This window comes from Octopus sinensis, linkage group LG22 (genome assembly GCF_006345805.1).
Source record: "Octopus sinensis linkage group LG22, ASM634580v1, whole genome shotgun sequence".
Taxonomy (NCBI): Eukaryota; Metazoa; Mollusca; class Cephalopoda; order Octopoda; family Octopodidae; genus Octopus; species Octopus sinensis.
Window position 1 is genome coordinate 25,548,242 of NC_043018.1, and position 20,589 is coordinate 25,568,830.

The window sequence follows — 20,589 nt, forward strand, 5'->3', positions numbered from 1 at the left end:
ATCATTTTTTTTTTTTAGTGAAAATCGTGCGGGTGTTGATCTGTAATTTTACCACAGTTTCTTACACACGTACACATATTTAATACTATCTTACACACAAACAAAAGCACTTTTGTATATTTTTTCTTACACACACACACGCACAAACAAACACATATACACACACACATTTAATACTGTCTTACACACAAACAAAAACACTTTTAAATACTCTTTCTTGCACACATACATACACAAAAACATTCACACGCACACACAGAAATAAGCATAAATATAAATATATGTAAATGCTCTCTTGAACACACACATATACATGCACAGACATTTAAATACCCTCTTACGCATAAAACGCACACACACACATTATACACAGAGATGTTGAGACATTTAACCCCTTTTGTACAAACTACTTGAGACCAACCCTGATTCTATGACACAAACCCTCATTTTAAAGTGGTGTAAATGAAAGCCTTCCATCAAAATTTCAATGTTAATTTATGTTAATTTATGTGTTCCAAACACAGGATTAATAATGACAAATGTATTCTAATAAATTCTTCATTATTTTCAAAATTTAACTGAAATAAAACTGCAGGAGGTGGAGCACAAGGGCAGGTGGAGCAAAGGAGGAGGTTGATCATAGGGGTAGGTGGAGCAAAGGAGGAGGTGGAGCATTGGGGTAGGTGGAACATAGGGGTGAGTGGAGCAAAGGGGGTAGAGCACAGGGGTAAGTGGTGCAAAAGAGGTGGTGGAGCACAGGAGTAGGTAAAGCAAAGGAGGTGGAGCACAGGGGCAGGTGGAGCAAAGGAGGAGGTGGAGAAGAGATGATGGAACAAAGGGGATGGAGCATAAGGGTAGGTGGAGCACAGGGGCAGGTGGAGCAAAGGAGGAGGTGGAGTATAGGGGTAGGTGGAGCATTGGGGTAGGTGGAACATAGGGGTGGGTGGAGCACAGGGGTAAGTGGTGCAAAAGAGGTGGAGCACAGGGGTAGGTGGAGCAAAAGGAGGAGGTGGAGAATAGAGGAAAGTGGAGCAAAGGGGATGGAGCACAAGGGTAGGTGGACCAAACAAGGTGGAGCAAAAGAGGAGGTGAGGTACAAGAATAGGTGGAACACAGGAAGCTGAAGAGAAAATAGAACAGGAGGAGGAGTAGCTCGAGAGATGGAGGAGGAGTAGCAAGAGGGCCGCTGGGAGAGGAGGAGGGTGTAGTAACTCACCATAGTTTTCTATGTCTTCTGGCATGTCATAGTTGATGACGTGCTGAATGTCAGAGAAATCAAGACCTTTTGATGCCACATCTGTTGCCACAAGAACATCTTTCTGACCGTTCCGGAACTGTTCCACTGATCGAGTTCTCTCTTCCTGGTCTGTTGAAACATAACACACACACACACACATTTATTTATTTGTATAACAATAATATTGGCTTCAAATTTTGGCTCAAGGCCAACAATGTCAACAACTTACATCTGTAAGTTGATTACATCGAAAAAAAAAACCCATCCTCTGCTCAACTGATATTTATTTTATTGAGCTCATAAGGATAAAAAGCAAAGTCGACCTCAGCAGAATTTGAACTCAGAATGTAACAACAGACGAAATGCCACCAAGCATTTTGCCCAGCATGCTAATGATTCTTCCAGTCCGCCGCCTTCATCATCGTTTAACATCTGTTTTTCATGCTAGCATGGGTTGGATGGTTCAACTGGGGTCTGCATCAGGCTCCAGTCTGATCTGGCAGTGTTTCTACACCTGGATGCTCTTCCTAACGCCAACCACTCCATGAGTGTAATGGGAGCTTTTTACATGCCACTGGCATCGGCCACGTTCAGATGGTGCTTTTTACATGCCGCTGGCACAGGCATCATAACTACAATTTCCATTTGATATTTATTTTGGTATTGATGTACTTGACTCAATAGGTCTCCTCAAGCACAGCAGCTCACCCTAATAATCCTTTCTACTAAAGGCACAAGGCCTGAAATTGTGGGGGAGGGAGCTAGTCGATTACATCGACCCCAGTGTGTAACTGGTACTTAATTTATTGACCCCATAAGGATAAAACGCAAAGTTGAACTCAGCAGAATTTGAACTCAGAATGTAGTGGCAGATGAAACGCTGCTATGCATTTTGTCTAGCATGCTAACGATTCTGCTAGACTGTTGCCTTATATAATAAAAATATTAGAGATAATTTTCTTTCTAATTTTGGCACAAGGCCAGAAATTCTAAAGGGAGAGGGAAAGTCAATTACACTGACTCCAGTACATGACTGGTACTTTATTTAATCAACTCCAAAGGTTTGAGAGGCAAAGTTGACCTCAGCAGAATTCGAGCTTAGAATGTTAAGAGCCAGAACGAACACCATCAATCCTTAGAGTCTGTAGCACTGGTAAATGGAGCAGCTTCCTTGAGTTCAGCATGTGTTTGATTATACATGTTTTGACCCTGTTCTGATCTACCAATCAGAACATCTGAAAGTAATACAATACGTCTGTTCCCAGCCTGATTGCTTTGGCAGAATGTTCTTTTAGAAATAGGGAGAAATTTTACAATGAAAAAAGCTCTTGTGTGTGAAAATGAGCCTGGGCTGTCAGGATCAAACCACTGGAGCCTTGTTACTAATCCCTCTCAAAACTGAGCACAAATAGCACACAGAGCTCAGACACAGGATCAAATAACACCGAGGAGGTCAGAGCTCAAAGTGTTAGGCATTTTGTTTGATGTGCTGACAATTCTACCAGCTTGCTGTCTTAACAAGAAAGACCGAGTCTCTTAACCTATAAGTCTAACTTGTTAATAGACGGAGACTGTTAACAAGTAAGATCCTGTCCGCCAACAGTAAGACCATCTGTAAATGGAGCACTCACCTTTTCCTCCGTGAATTGCAACGGCCTCGACTCCTTTGAGTAGGAGATATTCATGGATGGCGTCTACATCCTGTTTCTTTTCAGCAAATACCAGCACCTGTAACAACAACAACAACAATTACACTGAATAAATTTGTTATTAAACAACACAGGTGCAGGCGTGGCTATGTAGTAAGAGGCTTGCTTCCCAACCACTTGGTTCTGGGTTCAGTCCCACTGCTTAGCATTTTAAGTATCTTCTATAATAGCCTCAGGCTGACCAAAACCTTATGAGTGGATTTAGTAGATGGAAACTGAAAGAAGCCTGTTTGTGTGTGTGTGTGTGTGTATGTGTATATGTATGAGTGTGGCTGTGTGGTAAGGAATTTGCTTCCCAACCACATAGTTCCGGATTCAGTCTCATTCCATGGCACCTCGGGCAAGTGTACTATAGCCTTGGGCCGACCAAAGCCTTGTGAGTGGATTTGGTAGACAGAAACTGAAAGAAGCCTGCCGTATACATATATATTTGTATGTATCTATGTATACGTGTCGCTATGTCTGTGTTTTGTCTTCCACTACCACTTGACAACCAGTGCTGGCGTGTTTACAGCCTTGTAACTTAGTGGCTCGCCAAAAAGAGACTGATAGAATAAGTACATGGCTGCAGTTAAAAAATGACTGAAACAAGTAAAAGATAAAAGATAAATGAAGAGAGAGAGAGAGAGAGAGAGAGACTTACTGGTGGTGGTGTCTTCTGGAGACATTGCAGTAAATAGACAATCTTTGCTTCTTGTTTGACGTATTCCACTTCCTGAATAACATCGAGGTTGGCAGCGCCAGCTCGACCAACATTCACTGTAACTGGCTTCACCAATGCACTGCGGGCAAAGTTTTGGATTTTCTTTGGCATGGTGGCTGAAAACAGTAGAGTTTGTCTCTGAGCCTAAAAGAGAAGAAGATGATGAAGAAGAATGAGGAATTAAAAAACACAAGACTAGAAGACGGAGTTGGATACAAAATGGTGAAGAGGAATCGGAGAATAGAAGAGAAGCCCCTCCCCACAAAACTTTCACAAAAAAAAAAAAAACAAAGAAAAAGAAATAAAAAGAATATAGGGAACCTTTCATCATCACCGTCTTCATCATTATCAGCATCATCCTTTAACGCCTGTCTTCTATGCTGGGATGGGTTGGACAGTTTGACAGGAGCTGGCCAGGTAGAAGACTACAGTAATTCTTTCTATTAAAGGCACAAGGGCTGAAATTCTGTGGGATGGGGTTAGGTTAGTTGATTACATTAATCTCAATGCACAAATAATACTTAATTTATTGACCCCGAAAGGATGGAAGGCAAAGCTGACATCAGCAAAATTTGAACTCAGAATGTAAAGAATTGGGATAAATTCCACTAAGCATTTAGTTTGATTTGCTAATAATTCTGCCAGCGTGCCACCTTCTGAATAATAATTATAATAAGAATTGTTTCAAATTTTGGAACAAGGCCAGTAGTTTTATGGAGAGAGTCATTAGTTGATTACATCGCCCCCATGTTCAACTGGTACTTATTTAATTGACCCAAAAAGGATGAAAGGCAAAGTTGACCTTGGCAGAATTTGAACTCAGGATGTGAAAAGATGGATGAAATGCTGCTAAGCATTTTGCCAAGTGCACTAACGATTCTATCAGCTTGCAGCCCTTAAATGACGACGACGACGACGACAATAATAATAATAATAATAATAATAATAATAATAATCCTTTCTGCTATAGACACAAGGCCTGAAATTGTGGAGGAGGGGGACAGTTGATTACATCAACCCCAGTGTTTCACTGGTACTTAATTTATCGACCCTGAAAGGATGAAAGGCAAAGTCGACCTTGGTAGAATTTGAACCCAGAACATAAAGACAGATGAAATACCCTAAGCATTTCACCTGGTGTGCTTACGTTGCTGCCAGCTCGCCACCTTCTAAATGAAATCTGGTGCTTCACTGGTACTCTAAAATTAATCCTGGCATGATTTGAACTCAAAACACAGAATGGTACAATAACATCCATACCTCTCTCGAATGTTTATAAAAGGACAGACTTGATGATCTGGGGAATGTTATTTCAGAGAAAAATAATAATAATAATAATCAGAAGCCAGTATGATAATGGCTGCTCATACATGCTTGACCTTGGCTAAACACCACCACCATCACAAGAAGGAGGAGGAGGAGGAGTAGTAGTTGTTGTAGTCTTGCTTACTTTGAAATAAGAAAATATTGTCCTGACATCTTCTTCGAACCCCATGTCAATCATACGATCAGCTTCATCCATGCACAGGTAACGGCAGACATCTAGAGTTATCATTTTCTTGTCCAGCATGTCCATCAGCCGACCGGGTGTGGCAACCATGATGTGGACACCTCTGGAAGTAAGGTTAAAATATAGGAAAGATTATAGACAGACAGACACTACTCAAAGATATATATATATATATATACATACATATATAATGGGCCGGTGGCATGTGTAAAGTTTTGAGCGAGGTCATTGCCAATACCACCTGACTGCCGCCCCCCGTGCCGTGGGATGTAAAAGGGCAACATTTGAGCGTGATCGTTACCAATGTCGCCTTACTGGCACCTGTGCCGCCGGCATGTGTAAAAAGATTCGAGCGAGGTCATTGCCAGTACCGCCTGACTGGCACGTAAAAAGCACCCACTACACTCTCGGAGTGGTTGGCATTAGGAAGGGCATCCAGCTGTAGAAACTCTGCCAGATCAAGATTGGAGCCTGGTGCAGCCATCTGGTTCGCCAGCCCTCAGTCAAAATCGTCCAACCCATACTAGCTTGGAAAGAGGACGTTAAATGATAAATGAACGATGATACATATATATATATATATATATATATATATATATATATATATATAAATGTCTCTGTTACTATCTATCATGTTACTCATATTTTTAATGCTATTTCTTTACCAACAACCAATGTATAGCAGCTGCCCCAAGACAGTCCCTTTTCCATTGCATCTTCCCTCTGCAATCATTTCCTTTGATTTCTTTCATCTTCCCATTCTTTTATTATCCCATTTCAAATCCCATCTGTTTTAAAAGATCCGAGACAACACAGAAAAGAACAGAGACGACTCTTAAGTATTGCAGAAGCGAGGACAACTTCTCTAGTGTTGGTGTAGCAATAGAATGTACCCAGTATACTCTGCAAAGTGGATGGCAGACAAGAAAGGGAAGACGGTCCAGTCTTGCAGGAGAGACAAAAAAACCTCCAGTCTGTCCATAGAGGAATATTATATTATTTGGAGAGATTTTAAGGTTGGTGAAAGGAAGGATATCCAGCAATAGAAAATCTGACTCAAAAATCTCCGTTCATTCCGATTTGAACTCAGAATGTAAAGGTCTAGAGCAAATCTGTCAGGGCCTTTTGGCCAATGGTTATATGTGGCCAAAGAGAGGTAACTCTCTAAGGGACATAACTCGGTAAGTGAACTGAAACATTCATTAAATACGAGTCAATAACGTTTGAGACTGAGAAGTGTAGTCAGTACATGACGAGGGCGGTTTTCTTCGTATTCGAAGACCGCAAGAAGGTCGACATGCTGATACTTCACGTTGTAGGGCTTTTTTTTTCGTCCTGCCTGTGCTTAATAATTTTCAAGTCATTTGTTAAGGTTATCTCTACAGATATTCGATAGAAATTATAGCCAACGCTGATTTTTGTTACGACGTTTCGTATACGAGGTCGAAGATGAAAAAAGGGTAGGTTTTGCTTCGGATCTTTTCACTTTGACCGGCAGATTTTTAAAATAATTTCTTTGTAACTAAACACTTTTAAACTTCGTATACTGGTAGTGTGTTACATAAAACATCTTTTTCTCTTGGCTTTCTTGAGAAAATTCTGTAGTTTGTAAGCTATTTGTTGTTTAATTTCTTGCATTTCGGCAATTTCAACCAACCAATGACGTCTATTGAGGTGAATACAATATCTGCCATATTTTGTCAACAACATTTTCTGGCGGTGTCATATGAGGATACAAAATAACACCAAATTAGGGGATTAAAAGAATAAAGGAATTGTTACACGAACCTTTTGACAAGTTCAATTTGATCTTTGACAGGCATACCTCCGATACACAGCGCACAGCGCAGGGCTGGTAAGCCATCGAGTTCCATACAATTGCAGTAGTACTTGATTATTTCATGAGTCTGTCGTGCAAGTTCCCTCTGGAATAATGTAAATGAAGACAAGTAAATATCAATTGTACACACACACAAATATCTATATATATATATATGCTTTATTAAAAAAGCAGTAAAGATATCACAAAAACTGTTACTCAGAGATTTTGTGATATCTTTACTGCTTTTTTTAATAAAGCATATTACTCTACCTCCAGTATTCAAGTACTATTTTTTCCACCTTTTGCATTTTAGTATGTGTGTATATAGGCGCTGGAGTAGCTTGCTTCTCAGCCACATAGTTCCATGATCAGTCCCACTGCATGTCACCTTGAGTAAGTGTCTTCTACTACAGCCTTGGGCTGACCAAAGCCTTGTGAGTGGATTTGGTAGACGGATACTGAAAGAAGCCCATTGTGTGTGTATGTATGTATGTATGTATGTATGTATGTATGTATGTATGTATGTGTATGTTTGTGTGTCTGTCCCCCCACCATTGCTTGACAACCGATGTTGGTCTGTTTATGTCCCCGTAACTTAGCGGTTCAGCAAAAGAGACCAATAGAATAAGTACTAGGCTTACAAAGAATAAGTCCTGGAGTTGATTTGTTTGACTAAAGGCAGTGCTCCAGCATGACCACAGCCAAATGACTGAGACAAATAAAAGAATATGTGTATATAAATAGGGTAGATACATCTGGAGATAAATTAGGCCTCGAATCAGGGGAGACACATGTGGAAATAGATTGGGCCTCCAATCTGGCCTTTTGCGATACCCTTAAAGCCAGGAACTTTTCATCGACTCCTGCACATCAAGAGCACCCATTACACTGTTGTAGTAGTTGGTGTTAGGAAGGGCATCCAGCCATAAAAACCATTCCAAATCAGACTGGGACCTGGTGCAGCTCTCTGGCTTATCAGTTCCAGTAAAACTGTCCAACCCATGCCAGCATGGAAAGCAGATGCTAATCATTCTTTTACTTGTTTCAGTAATTTGACTGCAGCCATACTGGAGTACTATGCATACACACACACGAGGGTGTGTTGAAAAGTCCCTAGCTTGAGTTGAAGAAAATACAGGAGGATCAGTTAATTATGATTTTATTCAACATGTTCCCCTCTCGGATTCACATGCACACACAGACATGTATCACATACATGTACACAGAAAGAGAGAGAAGAAGCCAAGAAGAAAATATCTGATAACTTACCGAAGGGCAGATTATGAGGCCATATGGGCCCTCATTCTTGATGAAGGGCAGTCGTTTCTCTTGTTCCATGCAGAACATAATAATGGGCAGAGTGAATACCAGTGTTTTACCAGAGCCTGTGAAAGCAATCCCAATCATGTCTCGACCTGACAAACTGTAAATGAGAAAGAGCAATCAATATAGATCAACAGATCAATCAATAAATGACAGGGTGCTGAAATGCTTCTGGCTTTTAGGGTGTCGTGAAGGGTCTTGTTGAAGGCCCAACCTTCTGACTTTTCTTACAGGGCTGAAGAAAAACTGAAGGACTGCTGTATTAAGTGTGTGAATCTGAGAGAGGAATATCTTTATATATAAAAGTGAGGTTGTGTGCTGTCTGTCTCCTACGATTTAGATTCCTAACTACTCCCACATTTTGCGGTGCAGTTTAACCAAAACCGGGTATCTTATAGTTGTGATTCATATCGAGCCCTTCTGGGTATTAGTGCGCGTCTACGATGAGTCTGATTAAAAAAAAAATTTACCATCAATTTTTCCCATTTTTAATGCATTTTTGACATATATAAGGGAAGTAACTCTCTAAAAATTTATTATTAAATCTCAGAACGTAAAAAGCTACAGTAACACCCCCTCCCCTTTGTGGTTAGCCATATTGAGATGGCTATTATACTTTACATCTCTAAAAATGCTTATATAGTTATTTCCCTTACAAACCCGAGCAACGCCGGGCGATACTGCTAGTTTGTTATAAAATCATAATTAATTGATCCTTCTGTATTTCCTTTTACCAAAGCCAGGAACTTTTCATCACAATCTCATTTATATAATAAGCAGTGTTTCAGAAAATATTTCAGCAGATCTCTATCCCCATTTAGCAGGTGCTAACCCCTAAGCACAAATGATTGAGACTGACTCCTGTTGGCAAGCCTCACCCTTAATTACACTGTGTAACACGATTTTTGCCCTTGGGTAGCAACTGATATTTCCTATTTGCTTATCTTTAGAAAATATGAAAAATATTTGTTTCTTTATTGCCCACAGGGGGATCTAAACATAGAATGGACAAACAAAGACAGACAAAAGGATTAAGTCGATTGCATCAACCCCAGTGTGTAACTGGTACTTAATTTAATCAACCCCGAAAGGATGAAAGACAAAGTTGACCTCAGCGGAATTTTGAACTCCGAACAGACAAAATACCACTAAGCATTTTGCCCAGCGTGCTAACGATTCTGCCAGCTCGCCACCCTCCCTTTTAGTATTCATATTACTCTGTCAGATGTAATGTGTATTCATTAAGGGTAAAGACCCCCTTCGGTCATGTATGACCATGGGATTGCATCTAGGAAGTTCCCCTCTGAGGCACAAGTGCAGACAAGATTGTTTTATAGAAAACCAGCAGTTGCCCCTGCATATCAGCCTCTCCTTTTCCATGCCACTGATGTTATCCAAGGGAAAGGCAAAAGGGGCCGATACAGCTTGGCATTAGTGGCATTGCAACTCATTTCTACAGCTGAGTGAACTGGAGCAACATGAAACAAAGTGTCTTGCTCAAGAAAACAACACACAGCCTAGTCAGGGAATTGAACTCACTACCTCATGACTGTGAGCCTGATGCTCTAACCACTGAGCCATGTACATTCACTTATTCATTAATTTTGTTTTAAATTAACCATGCACTGACATTTCAATCGTGTGATTGCAAATCTTTGAAATGACATTGTAGGGTAGGTGTGAGAGACAGGATCTGGTTGGTTTGAACATAAAAAACATGTACGAATGTTTGGGGGTGGATACGGCCTGGTTTAAATGCTAAAGAACAACAAATCCTTACCATACCAAACCATCACCATCATCACTACTACCACTACAACACCCACTGTCACCACCACCACTAGAACCACCACCACTGCCACTACCTCTACCACTGTTGCTACTGCTGTCCCCCTCCCCCTCACACTAAAACTACCACCACCACCTACAACAACAACAACAACATTTATCAACTTACACAGCAGGTAGGCCCTGAATCTGTATAGGGGTTGGCTTGGTGATCCCCTTTTTCTTTAAGCCGTTGATGATAGCTTTGGGGAATTTCATCTCCTTGAAGGTTTTTATAGGGGCAGGTAGGTCTTCACCTTCAACTAAAATGTGGCCCTTTTTCCTCACTTTAGCATGACGCTGCTCTGACATGTTCAAAATATGGCGCGGAGGGCGCCATCTGGTGAGAGAGAAACAAAATAAAAGGTAATTTAAAATTGAATGCTTCAGTTTTGAAACACACATAAACACATACTAAACACAATTAAACATACAAAGACATATGCACACACACACATACAAAATGCTTTGCAGTTAGCTCCCTTGTTGAAAGTTACACGTTATCTCATTCTTCTATTTTTTTCTGCTCTAGGCACAAGGCCCAGAATTTTGGGGGATGAGGGGGTGCCAATCAATTAGACCCCAGTACGCAACTGGTACTTAATTTATCGACCCCCCACAAAGGATAAAAGGCAAAGTCAATCTCAGCCGAGTTTGAACTCAAAACATAAAAGACAGATGAAATACCTATTTCTTTACTACCCACCCACAAGGGGCTAAACCCAGAGAGGACAAACAATGACAGACAAACGGATTAAGTCGATTACATCGACCCCAGTGGGTAACTGGTACTTAATTTATCGACCCCGAAAGATGAAAGGCAAAGTCGACCTCGGCGGAATTTGAACTCAGAACGTAACGGCAGACGGAATACGGCTACGCATTTCGCCCGACGTGCTAACGTTTCTGCCAGCTCTTTATACTCTTATTCATTTACTCGTTTCCAGCATTTGACTGTGGCCATGCTGGAGTACTGCCTTGAAGGGTTTTAGTTGTAGAAATCGACCTCAAGACTTACTCTCTGTAATATTCCGGTACTTGTTCCATTGGTTTCTTTTGCCAAACTACTAAGTTACAGGGATGTAAACACACCAACATCGGTTGTCAAGCGATGGTGGGGGAACAAACACAGACACACACATACATATATATATACTGGTGTCGCGCAACTGGCACCTGTGCCGGAGATACGTAAAAGCACCCATTACACTCTCTGAGTGGTTGGGATCAGGAAGGGCAACCAGCTGTAGAAATCACGCCAAATGAGACTAGAATTTGGTGCGGCTTTCTTGCTTACCTGGCCAAACCATCCAACACATGCCAGCATGGACAATGGACGTTAAATGATGATGATGATATATAAATATAACAGATGTGGCTGTGTGGTAAGAAGCTTGCATACCAACCACATTGTTGTGGGTTCAGTCCTACTGCATGGCACCTTGGGGAAATGTCTTCTACTACAGCCTCGGGCCAACCAAAGCCTTGTGAGTGGATTTGGCAGATAAAACCTGAAAGAAGCCTGTCATATACATATATATATATATGAGTGGTCTACACTCACAGAGTGGTTGGCGTTAGGAAGGGCATCCAGCCGTAGAAACATTGCCAAATCAGACTGGGCCTGGTGCAGCCTTCTGGCTTCCCAGACCCCAGTTGAACCGTCCAACCCATGCTAGCATGGAAAGCAGATGCTAAATGATGATATATATAACGGCTCTAGGAGTAAACAACACTTGATTTGATGGAGAGAACAGGGTGGGAAGTGTCTCATAAAATAAGGGGACATGACTTACCCAGTCTTTATGGGTTCTTCATATTGTATTCCTCTGGCAAGTTCTGCCACACCCATCAAAGCTGGAATTAAAAGAAAAGACAAGATACTCAGTGATAAATTAAACAACATTACTTGGTATAAACAGTATAATATGAGGAGATACTGAAAAGCTCCTGGCTTCGAGTAAAAGAAAATACAGAAGGATTGGTCAATTATGATTTTATGCAACATATTCCCCTCTCAGATTCACATACTTATTGTAGTGGTCCTTCAGGTTTTCTAAGCCCTGTAAAAGAACTTAGAAGGTTGGGCCTCCAACCAGGCCTTTCGCGACACCCTTAAAGTCAGGAAATTTTTCAGCACCCCATCGTATATGTTATTATATATAACATTGTGTGTGTGCAACATCTAGTATAGTAGTGTGTGTGTGTGTGTGTGTATTACTATATACAGCACAGTGCATGTATATGTAGGGGTATCGCAGAGTCAGTGTGTGTGTATATGTGTGTATGTGAAGGTGCATGGCTCAGTAGTTAGAGCATTGGACTTACAATTGTCAGGGTGTGAGTTTGATTCCTGGACCAGGCTGTGTGTTGTATTCTTGAGCAAGACACTTTATTTCACGTTGCTCCAGTTCACTCAGCTGTAGAAATGAGTTGTGACGTCACTGGGGCCAAGCTGTATTGGTCCCTTTTGCCTTTCCTTTGGATAACATCAGTGGCATGGAGAGGAGAGGCTGGTATGCATGGGTGACTATTGGTCTTCCATAAACAATCTTGCCTGGGTTTGTGCCTCAGAAGGGAACTTTCTAGGTGCAATTCCATGGTCATCCATGGCTGAAGGGGGTCTTTGTGTGTGTGTGTGTGTTACAGATACAGTACAATGTCTGCGTGTGAGTGTGTGTGGGTGATATAGATATAGTACAGTGGTTCCCAACATTTTCACTACCAAGGACCCCTTTTATTTAAATGAGGTTTCTCACAGACCCCAGGATATTGGAAGGCTTGTCAGCTTAACACGTTGACGGACCCCCAGGGGTCCATGGACCAAAGGCTGGGAACCTCTGATATAGTATAATGCAGTGGTTCCCAAACTATGAGTCGCGACCCACAGGACGGAATGTTAGTGGGTTGCAAAAAGTTATAAAATTACGCATTAGCTTTGATTAACTTCTGTCTATTGAGATAGTTCAAGACTTATAAATGGGTCATCATAAACTGGTGTGATAAATAGTGGGTTGCGACTCTAAAAAGTTCGGGAACCACTGGTATAATGTATGCAATACATGGCAGTTCGTCCGTCTTTACTTTCTGAGTTCAAGCTCCGCTGAGGTCGACCTCACTTTCCATCCTTTCAGGGTTGATAAAATCAGTACCAGCTGAACACTGGGGTCAAAGTAATTGACTTAGACCCGTCCCCAAAATTTCAGGCCTTGTACCTATAGTAGAGAGGATTATATACTGTACAATGTATGTGTTATACACAGTACAGTGCGTGTGTGTGTGTGTGTGTGTGTGTGTTATTACAGATACATACAGTAAAGTGTATTTAATAATCATATTGCTATTTACCTTTCTTTTCTGCTACACTTTCCAGAATCTTCTCCTCCTCTTTCAGCATCTTTTCTCTTGCAGTTTCCTTCCGAGCTGAAATATAGTAATGTTGACAATGAATATGACGATGATGATGACGATCATGATGATAGTAGTGACGACGGCAATGATGATAATGATAGTAGTGACGATGATTATGATGATGATGACAGTGATGATATGATAGCAGTGATGACAATCAGCATGACAACAGTGATCATTTTTGATGATGATAGTGATGGTGACAATGATTAGTATTGGGTTGTCCGGAAAGTTCGTGCCGAGTTTTAAAGGAAAGAAAAAGGTCAATAAATACTAGCCGTTACATTTTTAATCAACCAAATATGAACCATTCCGTTACACAATGTGTCTCTATCTTTCCTTTAACTTGAAAATACCCTCTTCCCAGAATTGAGGTGGTTTCGTGGCAAAGAATTCACCAAGGTATCTTTTTACGTCATCCAAGGAATTGAAATTTTTGCCATTAAGACTATTCTGCAGAGACCTGAATAAGTGGAAATCCGAAGGAGCAATATCTGGTGAATATGGAGGGTGGGGTAACACATCCCAGCCGAGCTGCAGCAATTTTTGTCTGGTTGCCAAAGCATCAAGTGCCGAAAATGAACTTTCTTATCTTCCATTTTAAATGGTTACAGAATTAACACAGGTTATAGGAACATAAACCTTCTTCCACGAAAAGATAGCTTAAACTGTGCTCTAAATGGAGGTGTAGTCAAATCCTATTTTCATAAACTTTGAATTAAAATCTTCCACCAAACCATAGTCACAATTTATGTTCCTAACACTAGCTTAATGATAACTTTTTACTCTTTTACTTGTTTCAGTCATTTGACTGCGGCCATGCTGGAGCACCGCCTTTAATCGAGCAACTCGACCCTGGGACTTATTCTTTTGTAAGCCCAGTACTTATTCTATCAGTCTCTTTTGCCGAACCGCTAAGTGATGGGGACGTAAACACATCAGCATCGGTTGTCAAGCAATGCTAGGGGGACAAACACAGACACACAAACATATACACACACATACATATATATATATATATATATACGACAGGCTTCTTTCAGTTTCCATCTACCAAATCCACTCACAAGGCTTTGGTCGGCCCAAGGCTATAGTAGAAGACACTTGCCCAAGGTGCCACGCAGTGGGACTGAACCCGGAACCATGTGGTTCGTAAGCAAGCTACTTACCACACAGCCACTCCTACGTCTATAACTAATTAATTTTACTAAATTCTTTGTTATATTTAAAATTAATTGAAAGTAACACAGAGCATCTCAAAATAAATACAGCAATGAAAGGGTCAAACCTACCTATCCCTATTTTAGATTAAACCAATATTCTGCACAGTTGCCCATGAATTAAAAATAAATCCAGGAAAGAACAAGAACAACAACATTACAGCTTTGCACCCACTGACCTTCTGCTTTCTTCTTCAGCTCACTGTGTTGATCCAACAAACTGATGTTCGCTTTTGGCCCAGAACATATTTCCTCCTCCTCATCAATGTCTTTCTTGTCAAGATCCTCCAGGCCTTCGCTGTTTTCATCCTGCATCAGCAGCAGTTTGTTTATGCTGTTAGTGCTGCTGCTGGTGCTGTTGTTGTTGATGATGATGCTGCTGCTGCCGCCGATGCCGCCGATGGTAGTGCTGCTGATGGCCGACGTCGAACCTAAGTGCTTGTCAGACTTCATTGATTTTGTAGCGCTGATTCCCATCCGTTTATACAGATCATGGACCTTAAAGACAATGCCAGAAAAAGACATGAGAGGAATTTGAGAATTAAAAAAAAAAATTTTTTTAAAAAAAAAGGAAAAAAAAAAAGAATTAACCCATTAGTGTTTGCATTATTCTGCCAAAATCAATGCTTCTTTATCCACATTGTTTTGAACTAATCATGCATTATCTTGTAGCTATGAGATTTTGATGAGGTAGCTGTTAATTTCTAGAATGACATTGTAGGGTTGGTGTGAGAGACCAGATATGGCTAGTTTGAACAATAAACAGGTAGAATATTTTTGGCCGGATATGGCCAGTTTAAATGCTAAAGGGTTAAAGAAAAGCTTCTGAGATGCAGGCATGGCTGTGTGGTAAGATGTTTACCTCGTAACCACATGGTTCCGGGTTCAGTTCCACTGCATGGCATATTGGGCAAGTGCCTCTACTATGGCTTTGGGCTGACCAAAGCCTTGTGAGTGGATTTGGCAGATAGAAAGTGGAAGAAACCCATCATATATAGATATCTATTTCTTTATTGCCCACAAGGGGCTAAACATAGAGGGGACAAACAAGGACAGACAAAGGGATTAAGTCGATTACATCGACCCCAGTGCGAAACTGGTACTTTATTTATCGACCCTGAAAGGATGAAAAGCAAAGTCGACATTGGCGGAATTTGAACTCAGAACGTAACGACAGACGAAGTCCCGCTAAACATTTCGCCCGGGGCGCTAACGTTTCTGCCAGCTCGCCGTCATATATAGATATCATCATCATCATTTAACATCCGTGCTCCATACTGGCTTGGGTTGGATAGTTTGACAGGGCTGACATGCTGGAAGGCTGCACCAGGCTCCAGTCTGATTTAGCATGGTTTTCTATGGCTGGATGCCCTTCCTAACACCAACCACTCTGAGAGTGCAGTGGGTGCTTTCACGTGCCATTTGTGTAACACCGGTCTCTGCCATGTCTGCAATTTTGCTCAACTTGATGGGTTCTCAAGCCCGACATAATGCCAAAGGTCCTGGTTATTGCCTCCGTGACGCCCAACACTCGAAAGGAACTCGGCCACTTTATATATTTTTTTACTTGTTTCAGGCATTTGACCATGGCGATGCTGGAGCACTGCCTTTAGTGGAACAAACTGACCCCAGGACTTATTCTTTGTATACCTAGTACTTATTCTATCAGTCTCTTTTGCTGAACTGCTACATTATGAGGATATAAACACACCAACATTGATTGTCAAGCAATGGGGGTGGGGACAAATGCAGACATACAAATATATATATAATGGACTTCTTTCAGTTTCTGTTTACCAAATTCACTCACAAGGCTTTGGTTGGTCGGAGGCTATAGTAGAAGACATTTGCCCAAGGTGCCACGCAATAGGATTGAACTCGGAACCATGAGTTTGGGAAGCAAGCTTCCTACCACACAGGTATGCCTATATATATAAATATATGACATGACTTTTTCCAACTATGAACCTGGAGTGGGCCCCTGGCCTTACTAGTTCTTGTCAAGCTGTCCAACCTATGCCAGCATGGAAAATGGACATTAAATGTTTCGACCATTTCGACCCTGTGCTTGAGGAGATCCATTGAGTCAAGTACACCAACATCAAAATCAATGGAAACTGCAGTTGTGATCCCTGAGCCGGTGGCACGTAAAAAGCACTATCCAAATCGTGGCCGATGCCAGTGCCACCTTGACTGGCTTCCGTGCTGGTGGCACGTAAAATGCACCAATCCGATCATGACCGTTGCCAGCCTCGCCTGGCACCTGTGCAGGTGGCACATAAAAAGCACCCACTACACTCACGGAGTGATTGGCGTTAGGAAGGGCATCCAGCTGTAGAAACACTGCCAGATCAGACTGGAGCCTGGTGCAGCCTTCTGGCTTCCCATATCCCGGTCGAACCGTCCAACCCATGCTAGCATGGAGAACGGACATTAAACGATGATGATGATGATGAAATGTTGATGAGGATGATGGCGATGATGTACTGATTTCGTCTTAGCATAAGGATGGCAGTGGGTAAATTCCACTGACAAAACCCCAATGAGGCAGAAACACACATCAAGTATTCCCACTGCTGCTGCTGGGCAGTTTTCTCTGCTACTGATACAGTTTTGTGCTTTTAAACAAACACAGTGCATCCATAAGGGTCATTTTCTCTAGATGAATACTCCAGTTCATTTGCCTTTTTGCGATGTATCAGCATTATGTATGATACACGGATGGCTTTTTTAATCAACACTGCTTCTGTTACATATAATGAAATATTTTTATAATGGACTTACATTCTCCTTTTTCCTTTCATTGAGTGTAATGTATGGTACATATTCGTCCTCTGAGCTGGAGCTGCTTTCATTTTCTGCTTCAAGTAATCTCTTTCTCTGGATACAATTAAAGAAAGAAAGAAAAGACATATAATTAAGACAGAAGCTTCAAGCAACTTTCATTGCAGTATTTCAGCATTCAGCATTCACATTACTTTGTCCGAGCGAGGTCGCTGCCAGTACTGCCTGACTGGCTCCCGTGCCAGTGGCACGTAAAAAGTACCCACTACACTCTCGGAGTGGTTGACGTTAGGAAGGGCATCCAGCTGTAGATGTTAGGAAGGGCATCCAGATCAAGACTGGAGCTTGGTGCAGCCATCTGGTTCGCCAGACCTCAGTCAAACCGTCCAACCCATGCTAGCATGGAAAGCGGACGTTAAATGACGACTATGATGATGATGAATGCTTATTTATTCTCATTTCTTAAAGTTAATTCTGTATCGTCTTATTGCTTTGAGATTTTGAAAATCATAATTATCATCATTCTTTAACGCCTGTTTTCCATGCTGGCATGGGTTGGACGGTTTGACAGGAGTTGACCAGTTGAAGGATTGTTTGGGCTCCATGTCTGTTTTGGCTTGGTTTCTACAGCTGGATGCCCCTCCTAACACCAACCACTTTACAGAGGGTACTAGGTGATTTTAAGCAGCATTGCATGGGTGCCTTTTACATGGCACCAGCACCTACGAGACTGCAAGATTAGGGATGCTCAACTGGAGACGGTTTGCAAGGGACGAGCCTGTATGCAAGGGCACCACATGCTTTTACTTAGATTGACGTGTCTTTTCAAGCACAGCAAACCACCAGGGGTCTCGGTCCCATGTCATCCCCTCTGTGAGTCCAAACGTCTGTAGATCCTTTCTCATCACCATGTTCCCTCTACAATTAGAGATCAGCACCTCTTGATGCAACTGTCTTCAGGATAGATGTGAGAAACTGGATCAGGTCAGTTTGAACATAATATAGGTACAATATTTGGGCCAAATATGGCCAATATAAATGCTAAAAAGTTAATCATGTACTTTCATGTCCTGAGTTCAAATCTTGCCAAGGTTGTGGGAACGTGTTTTTACTATTATTCCCATGATGATGATAATGACAACAACAGTGATGATGTTGTTTACGATAAGCCTTGAGAGTGGATTTGGTAGATGAAAACTAAAAGAAGCCTGTCATATATATATATATATATATATATATATACATATATACTCTCTTTTACTTGTTTCAGTCTTTTGACTGCAGCCATGCTGGAGCACCACCTTTAGTTGAGCAAATCGACCCCGGGACTTATTCTTTGTAAGCCTAGTACTTATTCTATCGGTCTCTTTTGCTGAACTGCTAAGTTACAAGGAGGCAAACCCACCACCATTGGTTGTCAAGTGATGTTGGGGGGACAAACACAGACACATAAACATATACACACACATACATATATATATATACACATATATACGACAGGCTTCTTTTCAGTTTCCGTCAACCAAATCCACTCACAAGGCTTTGATCGGCCTGAGGCTATAGTAGAAGACACTTGCCCAAGGTGTCACACAGTGGGACTGAACCTGGAACCGTATATATATATATATGTGTGTGTGTGTGTGTGTGTGTGTCTGTCTGTACAAGCGAGTCTGTGTGGTTAAGAAGATTATTTCACAATCATATGGTCTCAGGTTCAGTCCCACTTTGCAACACCGTGGGCAAGTGTCTGCTACTACAGCCCCCCGGGACAGGCCAATGCGTGGGAATGAATTAGGTAGACGAAAGCCGTGTAGAAACCCATCGTATAGATGTGTGCGCGCGTCTTTGTGTTGCGTTTGTCCCTCCCACCCCAATGTGACAACCGATGTTGGTTTGTAGTAAAGATTGTTTGCCAATATAACATGGCAGTCCTGGTTTAGGACTAATGTTGCTGTAATTAAGCCCGGTACTACTGAAGAACAACGGTCCTTTTGTGCGCACTCGTGCATCCGCGCTAGCTAGTCGTGACTAGTCGATCCTACAACGACTACCTAGCAAAGTAAATAAAACACAAAATAAATGATTTTTGTTAAACAAAGTAATGATCGAATAGTCATGACTAGCTAGCGCGGATGCGCCAGTACGCGAGTGCGCGCACCGGGACCACTGTTCTTAAGTAGTACCATTTAGCCCTAGGAGACATCGTCTCCAACTGACTATACGACACGATTTGTGTCCTTATATTTTTTTGTTTTTAAGGACACAGATCGTGTCGTATAGTCAGTTGGAGACGATGTCTCCTAGGGCTAAATTACAGCAACATTAGTCCTAAACCAGGACTATCCTGTTATGTTGGCAAACAATCTTTACTATGAAGTACTGTTGCTGAATACCTCACGTTGTGAGATTTAAAAATAGTAATTTCCGATGCTGGTTTGTTTACGTCCCCGTGAGCTAGCGGTTCGGCGAAACAGGCCAAAAGAAAACATGGAAACCTGGCTTTATAAAAAATATGTAGTGTGGTCGATTTGTCCGACTAAACTCTTCAAGGCACGGCTAAAAGATAAAAGAGAGAAAAATGTACGACTACATTATAGAAATGCATCCTTATCGTTCTGTTGTGAAATTGATTCGAGGGAGATGTTGCTTTTTGTAACAGTTTTCGGACGGGATCTGGGAAAAAAAAACCCATAATTTCAACAGCTTGTCCATTTACTCAGTGTAATTCTCCCAATACAGCAATCAAAACAGCAATAAAGCAAAAACAAAGAGTCATTATGATAAATTAGTATGGTAATAATAAATTCAGTTATAACCTTTTGTGAAATATCCATCTTTTTCAGATTTGTTCAACGTTCAACAAAAGAGAAGAAAATAATATTTTGAAAAGGGAGATAATCGTTTGGCTAATTGTTTTGGAAGATTTCAGCGGATGCATAGAGTTACGGTTCTTGGTTGAGCTTCTGCTAGAACTCTCGCTCAGAAGAAAATAGGAAAGATTGTATTATTTCCAGTGTGTATGTGTGTGTGTGTGTGTGTGTGT

The 20,589-nt window shown here is 41.4% G+C and overlaps 1 protein-coding gene across 1 annotated transcript in view; it reads right to left on the reverse strand.

Moving 5' to 3' along the window:
- LOC115223305 (probable ATP-dependent RNA helicase DDX41) overlaps positions 1-20,466 on the reverse strand; it is a 27,325-nt gene extending 6,859 nt beyond the window's left edge. Inside the window, exons 1-12 of the mRNA XM_029793816.2 lie at positions 20,363-20,466; positions 17,547-17,642; positions 14,942-15,260; positions 13,480-13,554; positions 11,928-11,988; positions 10,262-10,471; positions 8,251-8,404; positions 6,948-7,084; positions 5,100-5,262; positions 3,590-3,793; positions 2,869-2,965; positions 1,217-1,366 (exon numbers count right to left, since the gene is read on the reverse strand). Coding sequence (XP_029649676.1) covers positions 1,217-1,366; positions 2,869-2,965; positions 3,590-3,793; positions 5,100-5,262; positions 6,948-7,084; positions 8,251-8,404; positions 10,262-10,471; positions 11,928-11,988; positions 13,480-13,554; positions 14,942-15,260; positions 17,547-17,642; positions 20,363-20,380 — 1,684 coding nt within the window. The 5' untranslated portion in view covers positions 20,381-20,466. The remainder of the gene's footprint in view (positions 1-1,216; positions 1,367-2,868; positions 2,966-3,589; positions 3,794-5,099; positions 5,263-6,947; positions 7,085-8,250; positions 8,405-10,261; positions 10,472-11,927; positions 11,989-13,479; positions 13,555-14,941; positions 15,261-17,546; positions 17,643-20,362) is intronic.
- Between the last annotated feature and the right edge of the window lie 123 nt (positions 20,467-20,589).